The following is a 13,352-nucleotide window of genomic DNA, read 5'->3' as shown; positions in this document are numbered from 1 at the left end:
AAGAATCGGATATGCATTGATGGCGAACGAGAGCCGAGCTTGTGCAATTTACTGCAATAGCACTGTTCGGAGTCAATGCTAGGACCTTGCCCTCCACGTGCTCGTGTTTATTATTATAGTATGCACGTGCGCATCGGAAGACTGTATCGGCAAAACGGGAGAAAAAAATCTAATAAAATTGTAGTCGCGTGTCTTTTTTTTAATATTAAATTAATTTTACGTATTATTTTATCCCACATTATATTACGTATTTCGTATAAACGTCGCGTTCTTTTAAAATATTTTATATATATATATAAAAAAAAGAAATATTAGTAGTCATAAAAACGAAAGACCACTGTCAATTAAAATCGTGCAAGATATACAAATTAGCAGTACCTAACAGATTAACTAATAAAAATTTAAACTACATTAAATAAAATAACTGGATTATATTTTCATCGTCGGAAAAGTCATATTTTGCAATGCTTAAAATAAGAGAGCGTTGTAAAAGCGCAAGACTTGTGGAAACGGTTAAACTGCGTTAAAGAAACTTGCTCGCCTACTTCTTTTTTTTTCTTTCTTTCTTTATCCTTATATTTTTCTCAGTCACCTTGGTGGAATAAGATCGAAGTACTTTAATCTCGTTCATTCGTGCGCCAGGTGATCCACTCGATTTGCAAATAGACAAATCTTATCTGATATTAAGAAGAGATAAATCCCAAATTAAAATCCTCGATAAAACCCGACGCGCGATTCGGCTGTTCGCCGATTACAGGGATACCTGCCTCAGAAAAATTTACGAGCTCAGTTAACGCACACATTGTTGAAGAGCAAGAATTTGAAATAACGAGGATCGATATCAGGTATGCCGAAATTTAATTCTTGCCGATTGCAAAGAGCGATTTTGTATCCAAAAGAAACATTCTTTTCTCGTTAAAAAGTGCGAAATATTTTTTTTTTTCTTTTTTTGGGTGGGTCTATGCGAAATTTTAAATATTTATTACCCGGCTTTAGCGAAGAAAGTTCACCCTCATCTTAGATAACTAATAAGTTAAATTATGAAACTGTCGAATGGCTTCGAGCTCCATTAGACGTCGATTTGGAAACGCTTCCTATTATAACAATGGGATCTAATGTTAATTCCAAAACTCTTCCTACGTAACAACACAGTGTAGCCGTTTAAATGCGCTTCCTGCGTAACGACGTCCTACGAGATAAGGGAATTTTAAAACGAACGTCTCGCACGCTTGGATGCAGAACCGGGCGAAAGCTGCGGCGCGCTGCTTAAGAGTAGATAAATCAAATAAATTACTTCACACGACAAACCGTCGCGTCGCTTCGCTCCCCGCGGGTGTCGGATGAAAACTTCGCTGGCTTCGCTGTGACAAAGGTTTTTAAGATCCGCGGGCTTCCGTTCATGTGGCACGGAAAAATTCCGACCATCGGTTTCTTACGCGTCGTAGAAAGCACGGGAAAAGTCATTCTACTAGAGAGACGGAGCGAGAGAGAAAGAGAGAGAAGGGAAAGGGCGGAAAAATGCCGCAATAAATATCACTGGGTGTATACGATAAATATAGACAGTGTCGTTGCGCAAATATTGTTATAACGCTGATTCAATTTTTTTTTTTTTTTTTATTATTTTGTTTTGTTTTTTGTCCGATTTTCTATGCCGAATAAAAGAGAGCGGGGGATTTAATTCATTCGTTATAAAGTGCCAATATTGGAATATCCAACGTTATCGACGTTGCTCCTTCTGTTCCGCGTGGTATTTTACATTTTTAACATACATTTTCAACGAAATAATCAACGGTGGAAAAGAAGGAACGATATACACGTTTGACCTTTTACCGATGGGGGGAGAAAAAAAAAATCGTAAAATATATTGTCTCGCGTAACTAAAGCTACAGACCCGATGATGCATATAAGGCAATTTATTATCTAAACACGAATAATGTGCGCGTGATAAATAAAAATTTATACATCGTCGCGCGTCCGTCTTTAACACTATCAAAAATAATTATATGCAACAAAATATGCATTTATGATTTAAATTTATTTGTTTCGCGGCGCAGATCTCTCGTGTGACTTTGCAATTTTGATTTCGAATGATATATTGCCCTCCGCGAGAAGGAGAAAAAATTAAGGCGATAGATAAATAGTTGTTTACGGGAGATAGGATGAGCTCGCGAGTCGCGACTTTTTTACGCGTGAGTTTTTGATTGTTCCGTCGTGAAAAAAAAAAGAGCGGGGAAAACAAACGGAAGTCAGGTGGGAGATCTCGCGCTAAACGTGGAAAAGAGCAAACGAGTTTCCTCCTGCGAGGTTCGCTCTCACCTAGCGGAATACACTTTGCGCGAGTGATCGCGATTGCCGCAACTCGTCGCTCCACTTTCTACCGGGACATCGTTTACGCGCGCGCACCCAGAGGCCTCGCTAAAAAGATAACGCTATCTAAATGTGCTGTACATTCGCGACGTAGTGAGACGACTCTCCCGCGGGCTCTGAAAACAACGAAACGGAGGGACAAAACCGACGTAATAACGTAAACCATCTTCCAAAACACCTGCCAAAGTGCATCTTAAAAAAAAAAAAAAAATAACTCGCGCGAGATATAAAACTGTACGCCTTCGTAAACTTTCTCGTCAAGTTTCTCTTTCGAGGACCGAGGCCCGAAAAAAATTTCTCATTCGCGGTTCAAACGTGCGAAAAGCGAGCGCGAGAAGAGTTCCATTCGCGCCCGTCGTTTCGGCGCGTAGCGGCGAATCAGCTGACGCCAGATCGTAAAGTCGGAGAAGCAGATAGATAGACGTAAAGAACAGAGACTCACCAGACGACGCCGAAGGCCCCGTAGCCGATGGGTCGGTCAGGCTGTACGGGATCCTGGGCAGGCGGTGGGGGCGGGGGTGCAGGAGCCGCGGGGTGGTAGTACGTGGGGGGAGCTGCCTGGGCCGCGGCCGCGGCTGCGGCCGCGGCTGCGAGGACCGCCTGGCCCGGATGGGCCCCGGCGGCGGCGGCGGCGGCGGCAGCGGCGGCGCCGGCACCCCCGCCGCCGGCGCCGGTCGCCCCCGCCCCGCCGCCCTGCATCAGCGGTATGGAGACGCTCATGGACACTCGCGAGTGCCGGCTGGGCCCAACCACTGCCATCAAAGCACTCGCTGGCCCGTCCGGCCCCACTTTACGGGCCGTGCCACCTCGGCCACGCGAGCAGGCGAGCCACCGTTATCGCCGCGTTCCGTTGCCGCGTACTTGATCGCCGGGCGAGTCGGATCGGGCTGCTGGATCTCTCGGGGTTTCCTCACGCAACCGGCATATTTCTCCTCTTCTCTGGCGCGACGTCCGATGAGGATGACACGCGCCGCCTCGCCGCACGATTTGCACTTTCACTCACTCGCGCGGGTCACGAGGGAGACAGCGATGACGCGACACACGCGCGCGAACGGCGTCCTTTATCGCGCCGAGATAAGCAACGACGACGACGACGACGTGGTGATCCCCGGCTGCCTCTCCTCGCCGTCGCGCGCGTCCGCACAATCGGCACCGTTATTATCGCCGCGCCTGTTCGATCCGCGATCACGGCGAGCCTATATCCGCGCTCCCGACGGCGCACGTACACATCCGCATGTATGAAATACGCGCCCCCCGTCGCAAACGATGTCGCGAGCGTGACAACGAACGCCACTTAAGCGCGCCTGGCGACGCTCAGGTTAGGTTAGGTTATGTTTGACGCACGCATCCATTCACGCACGAGCGTGCGCGCCCACGCACACACGCCCGCTGGCACTCCGCGCGTATTCCAATCACGGTCCGCTGCGCTCTCTCGCTGCGTCCGTCACTCGCGGCCGACGAGTTTCTCCAGTGACGTCGTCCGGGCCGACTCCTGAACGTCGCGGTCCCAAGGGGGCACAAAAAACGTGGCGGAGGAACGGAAGGCAGCACTTGTTCCTGAGATACGCGGACGCGTTCGCCGCCGAGTCCACCGCCGTGGGTGCGTTCCGGCACGACGTTCCCTCGCTCGTACGGACCCTCCTCCCGCGAAGAGCCGCCGACACTATCACTTTGCCCACTTTGCTCGGTGAATCGTCTCCCCGTGAGAGCGGGAGCTCGTTCTCTTTTTCTCTCTCTTTGCGGTGCACACACGCGGGACGGCAGCGAGCGGCACCGAGGCACTCACTGGGAAGCCAAACGCGCGCGGCGAAGGGAGAGAGAAATGTCCCTCGCGATCGAGTCAACGACACGCGCGACGACACACGCCGCGAGCACAAGGGGTTGACAGATAAGCGACAGACGGGCAAAGGTGAGAGGTGGAGGGAAAGAGAGAAACACACGCGCACTGCGAGACACAGAGGGGGAGAAGGGGAGGGAAGAGGGGAAAAGAGGAGAGTCTCTCGCGTAGCCGCGACGGGAGGATCGAGCCGCGCTCCGCCGACGAGAAACACGTCCACCCGCAGTCGAAGCTTGCTGGCTACTGACGTTGTCCAGCTGTGATTCGCGGAATGGCAAGCACAAAGGCGATCATGTGACCTGCCGCGCATGCGCTCCGTCTGTCGCCGATGAATCCAATCTCTCCTCTTTGTCAGGCTTAGCTACCTTTCTCTCTCTTACCTATGCTAACTCCCTATTTTGCATGAAAAAATGGATGAAAACCTAAGAAAAATGCGTCTTTCTAGCGATTTTCGTTAATGAGAATGAAGCTTCTCTTCCGACTCTTTTGCAGATAACAACGTTAATAAGATTATGACGTGAAAACTATTTAATTCAAGCCCTGTAACGTGATATGCACGCGTCGATACCGGTCAATTTTGTATACCATTGCGATTATCGAAACTGTAAAATGCAATGTTTGTAGGCTTCTTTCTTCTGACCTAATTTCTTTTCTTTATTTTCCTTTTTTTTTACATGGGACAGATACGTGATAATAATGAGGGGGGGACTTCCGTTGCGAGAACCGAACAACCGATACTGATCGGTCTCGAAATCATCACCTCCGAGAACTGTTATCTCTGCCCCTGTTTTTCTTTCTTGGCGATTCGGGTTTTATCCCTTCTGTTTGCGTTCCTTTCCGCGTTAATAAGAAGGGATCGGTTGCATAATGAAAGGAAAGCGAATGCACGCGACATTAACGCAAGAGCGTTTGCAACGTGTGTATATATATTTACACGATTGTTGCCAGTTTCTGGCCATACGAAATTAGCGGGTCTCTCCCCGACCTTATACAGTATTTTCTCTCCTTATACACATAATCTTAATAACTTAAATCGTCGATTATAAACGGCAAGCGGGGGCGGTCATTGCATAATCGAAAACGGGCGATTAACACAATGCGTTTTCATCCGCTTTACGATTGTATATGTATAAGAGAAACTCACGCTGTAACGTTACATTTGTGACGTTTGATACGCTTCTCGTTTCCTTTTATTTCTTCGCGACGAAATCTGGTCCGTTAATTGTCGAACTCCGCAGGTGTACAGGCTCATTACCGCGACAAAGTTATTTTACAATCGCAAGTTTCCCGTTCGATACGCCAATCTTAAATCTATACTTATATCGATAACCGTCCTTTAAATTTTATCGCTCTTACAGCAAACATGAAACGGAGCGCCTCGCTGCTCCGCTTTAATAAATGTACACAATCCCACGCTCACGCAATGTCTCGTCGATAAAGCAAATGCAATAATCGCGGTAACATTATATAAATATAACCTTGCGTCGAACATATATTATGCAAATAAAATAACGGGTAATAAAATTATATACATATAATCCGCCGAAATATTGCACGAACACATTAAGGCTGAATTAACAAATACATTGCAAAGTATATTGCTTTTACAAACTCAGCAATGTTACATTATTCGTTCTAAAAGGACGGGTTTTCAGGTTCTTTTTGAAAAGCAAAGTTGTACGTACAAACGTCTTCTAATGCGGCTTATCATTTTTTCTTCTTCTTTTTTTTTTTCCTTTACCCAATTGCATCTCATTGTCAGAGTAATTTGAATCACGGCGAGCGTGAGCGCAGGTTTACAGAACGCTTGCAACGAACACCTAATCATGTAAGAAAATATGCAAAGATTACATCTCACGAATCATTCGCCTTTTACTCTTTGGTCTGTCATCGAATTGTCCCTTCGTTATAGTCTCTCATATTGTTGTTTATTAGAAGAACACGTTCCGAAAGGCAAAAACAGTAATAATATATTATTAGAGACTTCACATCTCGCGCAGAATACCACAGTTCTTATGATCTCTTTCTTCTCTTCATATTGATAAACATATGTGTATCCCGCACAAGCAAGTGGCTACAGCGAATTTTGTGGATGAAACCTTCGTCTAGTTCACGTCGTCGTGAAATAAAATACACTTTTCGTCGGTCTATTAAATTTCAGTAAAACAAGACAAAGATTGTTCAAGCAATTGGGCTGATTATTAAAATTCCTTACGGATAACAATCGTAATAATAAATACATCGGCAAGAAAAGTTATCAAAAATTAAAATAAAATTGTTAATGTAAAAATTATAAAGTATTCTAAAGGTTTATTTGTCGACTTTATCCGCCTGCACAGTTCGGCTTTTTCTTTTATCAAATTTTTGTTCTTTCACTTATTTGTCACGATGATAGTTTTACTAGAGATAAATTGAAGAAAAATATGTATTATTCCAAAATTAAGAAAATACATTTCTCTTTGTTTTTCCTCTTTTCTTTCGGTCTCTAATATTTTACTATTCGGCCAGTTTCTCATTACGAATATTCGAAACAGCTTTTCAATTTTCGTGTTAAATACAATAAGACTTTTATCATAATCTTTTTCGGAACGAACCCCGGGGATTACTCATTCGTGAGCGCTCGTGGAAACTCCTTTAGATCATATTGCACGTTGCACCAATAGTCTGTACAAAAATCTTGAGAAAATAGCTTTTAAAATAGATTACGGCTTCCCCCATTTAATTCTATTTTTTTGTATCGGGGAAAACTTTTAAAAATTTGCAAATCCTTTTTTGATTGCTCACAGACATTAATTTCGCACGCGCGCTGATTCGTCGATAAGGCATCCCCTAGCTTCGAAAATGTTCTTTTGCAAATGCGGGAGTGGTGAAACTCTTTCGAAGTGCAAACGCAAATTTAATTGAATCAATAAACAGTGCAGACCGTCAGTTTTGTAAAATTTTTATAAAAGATTATATATCCACGATAGTTTAAAATGCAATAATTAAGATATTATGACTTTTTTTTTCCTTCCAAACTGTGGATATAGTCACTGTTTCTGCTTATTTATTCAATTTTATACGTGACTGAATGTTCACTCAAAAGAGTTATAACAAACGTTATCTTAATATTACCTATGAAAATAAATTTAAATATCCGCCACTCCCGATCTTAATGTAATGTTGATTAACGATTCTATTCACTAACAAGCGCACAATTATCTCAGCGGTATTAAGCTCATGAGGTATGGTATATTTCACATCGGTAATATATGCCTGTAGTATATCGCAGAGATGAACGTCATAAACAGGCTTTACCCTAAATTACTTAGCCCTCATCATACGATGAAACTTAATACGTATCTAATCGCTTATCTACCCACAGACTCGTTATTGTGTACCTTGATGTTGTACATGTTGCTTTATAATTTCGTGGACTCCCGCATAATATTAAAATCTCAATGTTTTGCCAAAGAAAAGCTAACATTGTTGAGTATCTTCTCTAAAACGTTCGCACTGCTTAAAAAACAATATGCATTTAAATAGCGATTAATTAAGATGCATTTAATCAGGTTGTAGATATGCATCGGGTGGAGATAAGGGCAGTTTAGGCATCACTCAACGTCACTTTAAATAGCGTCAAATTTGAGGTATCCATCTTGTGTCGGCTTTTAATCTCTGCAAAATCACTCGGCGTGATCCACCAGCTAATCGAATTTTCATTCAATTATCGAAAAATGTCACCTGATATTTTGACAATCTCACACAATTCTTCACTCGTTCCTTCTCGGTTAGAAATATACAACTGGTAACACTTAAGAGAGTTCAAAACCAGTGTTGCTGGTAACGGCATAACGTAGTTTCTCTCGCAATGTACTTTTCTTCTGATAATTCGGCAGCTTCAGCAAGTTGAAACATGTTGACGAGGTGGGTAGTCGGTTCTGCGGGTCCTTTTTCCGAATCGTAAAGAAACCTCTAATTACGCTGCCTAGATGACAAAATTAATTATCTAGTTGTGTAAAGGTTGACTAGTTTTAAAATTATTTTAAGAATTCAATAATTATACCAATAGTGTCACCAGTATCTTCGTCGTCACAGACCTCCACGCATCGTATAGAGAAAGGTGGCTCTAGATGAGCGAAACCCAGCAAAGGAGATTTCGAGCAACTTGTCACAAACTGTTATAATCGTTACAAAAATTATTAAAATCGATAACATATATTAATATCTCGAGAAAATTGTTGAGCTATATTGTAATCGGTACCTTTAAGAACAAGCCTCTTTCTTCTTCCGTAAAGTCTTTCTCTAAGATGTCCCACAGCCAACATACCACTCGATGACTGTCGTGAAATCCCCCGTAATATTGTGTATGCCTTCGTAAATCTCGCAAATCCAAAGGTACATTATCACCCGAAATTAATCTTTGTAACTGTAAAAGCGTACACATTACATAATTACTTAAACAGTAATACGTAATTATCATATTCGATTAATCAAATTTATATCGATTTTTTTAATTAATAATCCTATGCTATTTACTTAGTTCTGATATTTTAATCATAGCTTGCACTAACAATAATTATAAGTCATTACCTCGGGCGTCGAAAACAACGATAGCCATTCGGGATTAATAATCGAGCGGAACCCCTTGATAAAGGCGGTTGTTTGCTCCTTAATCTGGTGATACATTCTATAGTGTGCCATGTGGTGGATATATTGAATCTTGTTCTGATTAGTCACGGCGGTGGTGCGGCCGCCAGCAATCAGTTCATGCGTAACTAGCTTGCCGAGCACATCTTCGTCGAGAGAGAACGTCAACTCCAACTGACGAATATCGCCCTTGTAATGCTTTACTAAAGTCAAACTACGATAGAGATCGCGATCTAGCGAAGCAAGCTCATCCAGCCAACTGTATAATGCACCGCCTGTTTGTCCGGAAAATTGCGAGACGAAGAATGATGCGAAAGGCACGTCTACGACAATACCCTAAAAAGTAATAAGAGATCGATTGCTGCGAAAAAATCGATGTTATTTGAAATCATATATATAATATATATTTTTTTTACAGTTTAAGTTAGATAAAATTATTAACGACTTTAACAATCACAAATAATTATTAAATTGCATACTTATAATAATGCGGAACATTATACACTCTATTTTTTTTAATATTTTATTATTTAATATTTTTTGTCTATTATAATCGTGTTCATATAATTTTAAAGCTGTCATTTCTAATTAATTTACTTAATTAGACAAAAATTTACCTCGTAAACCGCTTTACCAAGCATTCGACCGACGAACTCAAATAACTGCAAGTGATTGTCTTGCATAAAAGACGTGGGAGATGGATAAAGTCGGTTTTCGCTGGTAGCTTTGAACAAGTTCAAAGATGGATCGAATACTCGTTTTATTGTCTCTTCTAAAAATTCCTTGAAAACTCCATCCTGATCAATGCCAGCCTCGGCTAGACCTTGCTCGTTCACGAAACGTACCCTAATAACACCTTTTAGTGCTTGGGATGGCAGCATCGCTAATTGTCTATATCCGTCCTCGACTATCCGTGTTCTATTAAAAAGATATCTTATAATAATTAAAAGAAAAAAAAAATGCAAACAATTATAAAATAATGTTAAAGCATATATCGTATTTAAAAGAGGGAAAAATTAATTTTTTTAAACAAAGTAAAAATCGTAAAATAAATAAAAAAACGTGTCAATAAACCTGTGCACGACGATGAGAGTAGTTGGTGGACTGTTACAAGCGCTCTCAGTTAAACCCATCACTGCTTTTTCATCAGCTATGTGCTTGCGAAATAATACAACTCGCTCGGAATGGGGAATAACATGAGGCATTTTTGAAAGTAAAAGCGCTGCGCCGCGTCTTCCTTTTTCCAAATCGGCCAAGAAGCCAGATACTCGTACTTCCTATATTAAAAAAAAAAACAAATTCTGAATTATAATAACTGTAAATGTATACCTGTAACTACATATACTCTAATAATATAATATATACTTAACTTGGCTAACCAGTGACCTTCTGGACAAAACGTTCTGCGACAGTCACGTCGATAAATTGCCATTAAAAGAATATAAAGTGAAATGAATAAAGGATTACTGGATACCGACTTAACATCTGTAACATTCCAAATTTTTAATATATATATTGTATTTTATGCATTAATTCTACAATACTAAAAAAAAAGACATAAATAATTCAACTTACCGAATAAATTAGTGAGAACCGCTTTGTACAAAAATTGATTTAAAAAATATGACATAGTAATAAAATCAGTGAGTTTGAAAGGATCTTGTTGCTCATACATTTCCATGTCGTCTAAAATACTGAAATTAAAAAATCGAGAAATTAACGTCTAATAAAATCGATTATCGAGAAAATTATATCACTTACGTAACATAATGTGTCATACAGTCGGCAAATAATATTAACATCTGAAATTCAGGTGCTGTGCATTTAGTGTTTGCCGCCAAGAGATCTAGAAACGCTTTCAAACCACAGTGTGGCCCCAGAGTCGTCAGAAATAGCCACATGTGATAAAGAATTTTACCTTGGTAGCATAATCCTGTTTTTGCATATGCATGTTATTAGTTAATATATTATTTGCATATATTATCTTGCGTAATTACACGTTAATTCGTTATATATATACCCGTCAATATTTCAATCTTCATTTGCGTTAACGTATGCAATGCCGTTTGATACAAAGAGCAGATCAGAGCTATCTTAGTAGCTTCCGAGCTGCCCAGTTTCCGATAATTCTTGGTACTATTGTTTCTATTAGTGCGAGCCTCAAGAAACGCTCGTCGGAAAATATTGGCACCTAAGGAAGAGGTACTTTGTTGCTCCACTGGAGGTGGTACCTCTTTTTCAACGAATTCAGTTAGCGGTTGCTCTAAAAAACAAGAAAAAAAAAGGGTGAATTAATTTTTATTTGATATTAATGCAAATATCATATTTTATTTATAAGTTATAATTCTTTATAAAGGATATCAAGATATGTAAAATTAATAAATCTTACCGATTAAATGCGTAACAATCCTGCCTGTCCAAAGACAAGCAAGTTGAACCTTTACTGAAGGAGTTGCATCTTGTAACGAAATGTCGATCGTCTGTGCAAACCAACCTAATACGGGGTGCCAATGCGTTAAATTACTTCGTTTGGCAACTACGTATTGTTGACATGCCTCTAACATTCTTGTTACAACAAACTGAAAATAATTTACGAGGTTATTTATATGCGTAATAAAAAAGCTTTATATATGGCTTACCGTAAAAGAAGGAAAGCAAAGTTCTTTTAGTACTTCTTCCCTTTCGATATTCGCCAGTTGTATCAAGTTAGCAAGCAAACAAAGTGCATAACTGCCCTCCAAAGCGTTAAAGACAATCCTTAAATTCTGTTCAGAATTTAGCAATTCCAAGCTCCTCGCGAACAAATTATTCGTTATGAACGCTGAAATGCACTGCAAATATACATTAGAAATTTTGCATACTCAAGGAAATACTATAATGTATATTCGGTAAATTTCTTCGAAGTCGGTAAATTTTTTTTTATTTCTACCTCAGGTGACAATATATTTAGATGATAAACCAGAGCTGGCACGCTAAAGATGTTAATTAGGAACAAAGATACCAGCTTGTCAGACATTTGCGAAGAGATCAGTGGTCGTAGTGTTAGGGTAACTGCAGCGGAAAGCGTAACCGGTTTCAAAGCGATTTTAGCTCTACCTAATCCTTTCATCAAAAGTGCCTGAAATCGAGAAAGTAACTTAGAGTTGTTAGAAAATAAATCGGGGCTATTAGATAATATTTCGTCGTTATTACCTGCATAGTAGCATAGAATCCATTATTAACTAGATGTCCCATTATGTTTGCACAAAGCTGGCTCATGCCAGTCTTTAATTGGTCCATACCCTTCACCTTCTGTATTGCCCATGTTCCCGGCGATGTAAAACTCACTAAAGTATGCAATCGTAGCAGTATGGATTTGTGGTCTGATACCCTCTCTGGCTTTAAACTGTCCAAGCCAGAGAGGCAATGGTATAAAACTGTTTTCATTTGCAATATCCATGATATGTAGTGATCTTTGTTGAGTGCTACTCCAACATAAGATATCTTTGGAGATTCGGAATCAAGAGTCAGCACAAGATATCTAAAAGATCACATTGATTATTTTAATCCTTCTTTAAAAACATATAAAATATTAATGTAGTGTGTTCTTACCTGCATACTCTTTCTATTCTCTCCTCATCTCTTTCTTTTTTATAAATTAACAAAAATCTAGAAATGACTCTGTACACTTCTAGAGCTGGTTTCAGTTCTATTGTTACATTGTCAATGTTGGCGTCATCGTGAAAGTTGTTATCAAATTCTTCTCTGAAAACAAAGATAACTGTCAAATAACAATAATTTTTATCTGCTTTTATGCTTAAACAGTATTTATTCATACTGGATAGATAACTTATAAATTTACAAAGCTACATCAATCATCTACATAATCAAGTTCAATGCAGCGCAATACTAGCTTTTACTTGCACCGTATATTTCCGCGTAAACAATGGCTCGTGCACGGCTGTGCGCGCGTTAGCGATCCGTCCTATACTTACAGAATTCTCTTGGTAAAGCGAACACGAGCCAGCCAAGCGCGAACGTGGGCCTGGACTAGAGTGGCCGCGGCTTCTCTGCGCTTCTCGTGAGCTCGATCCTCACGCGCGGCCTTTTTCTGTTGCAAGAAGCTGCCCTTCGACGACGAGCCCTCCGCGCAGAACATCCTCAAGCTCTCGATCGCCCAGTTCACTTTTCGCAGGCCGCAGGGTCCGGACAACCCCACGGACGCCTATGCTTCACTTTTAACACTGCCTCCTCGTCGCCGTCGTCGTCGTCGCTCGCTGCTAATCGCGATGCATCTCCGAGGCATCCTCGTCAGCTGACGGGCATCTACCGATTTTCCTCCACCCCTCCTAGTCCGCACAAGCCCGTGTTATGTCGCTCGATCACAGTCGGAAACGAGGCCACGTCAGGGTTCGGCTCTCCCGAGTACTCCGCTATTGTGGCCTCGGATGAAACGCCGTGCACCAGTATCGTCGTACTTGAATCTTGCGATTGCTTGGTCAGCTGACGAGTATTTACAAATTCCCTCTCCCCTTTCCGC

The 13,352-nt window shown here is 41.2% G+C and overlaps 2 protein-coding genes across 2 annotated transcripts in view; both read right to left on the bottom strand.

The window, feature by feature from the left end:
- Nucleotides 1-3,141, bottom strand: part of Nmo (serine/threonine-protein kinase nemo) — a 75,553-nt gene extending 72,412 nt beyond the window's left edge. The window contains exon 1 of the mRNA XM_070671356.1: nucleotides 2,810-3,141. Coding sequence (XP_070527457.1) covers nucleotides 2,810-3,126 — 317 coding nt within the window. The 5' untranslated portion in view covers nucleotides 3,127-3,141. The remainder of the gene's footprint in view (nucleotides 1-2,809) is intronic.
- A 1,957-nt stretch (nucleotides 3,142-5,098) lies between these two features.
- On the bottom strand, nucleotides 5,099-13,283 carry LOC139111221 (ubiquitin-protein ligase E3B). Its single transcript, XM_070671362.1, has 16 exons — nucleotides 12,808-13,283; nucleotides 12,425-12,577; nucleotides 12,026-12,353; nucleotides 11,763-11,951; nucleotides 11,473-11,664; nucleotides 11,223-11,412; nucleotides 10,854-11,096; nucleotides 10,595-10,766; nucleotides 10,409-10,527; nucleotides 10,199-10,318; nucleotides 9,908-10,106; nucleotides 9,451-9,751; nucleotides 8,777-9,169; nucleotides 8,448-8,612; nucleotides 8,250-8,361; nucleotides 5,099-8,171 (listed from the first exon to the last, which is right to left on the bottom strand). Exons 1-16 carry the CDS (start codon nucleotides 12,969-12,971, stop codon nucleotides 7,999-8,001), a joined length of 3,213 nt encoding a protein of 1,070 aa, XP_070527463.1. The 5' UTR covers nucleotides 12,972-13,283; the 3' UTR covers nucleotides 5,099-7,998.
- Between the last annotated feature and the right edge of the window lie 69 nt (nucleotides 13,284-13,352).

Source organism: Cardiocondyla obscurior, linkage group LG23 (genome assembly GCF_019399895.1).
Source record: "Cardiocondyla obscurior isolate alpha-2009 linkage group LG23, Cobs3.1, whole genome shotgun sequence".
Classification (NCBI taxonomy): Eukaryota; Metazoa; Arthropoda; class Insecta; order Hymenoptera; family Formicidae; genus Cardiocondyla; species Cardiocondyla obscurior.
This window is presented reverse-complemented; position numbering and strand designations above follow the sequence as displayed.

Bases quoted from the DNA above. Each gene is read 5' to 3' on its own strand.
- LOC139111221 (XM_070671362.1), bottom strand. From the start codon at position 12,971: ATGTTCTGCGCGGAGGGCTCGTCGTCGAAGGGCAGCTTCTTGCAACAG. The intron at 11,952-12,025 runs GTAATAACGACG...TCTCGATTTCAG, and splicing joins GATTCTATGCTACTATGCAG to GCACTTTTGATGAAAGGATT. The intron at 10,528-10,594 runs GTAAGTGATATA...TTTTAATTTCAG, and splicing joins TGTATGACACATTATGTTAC to TATTTTAGACGACATGGAAA.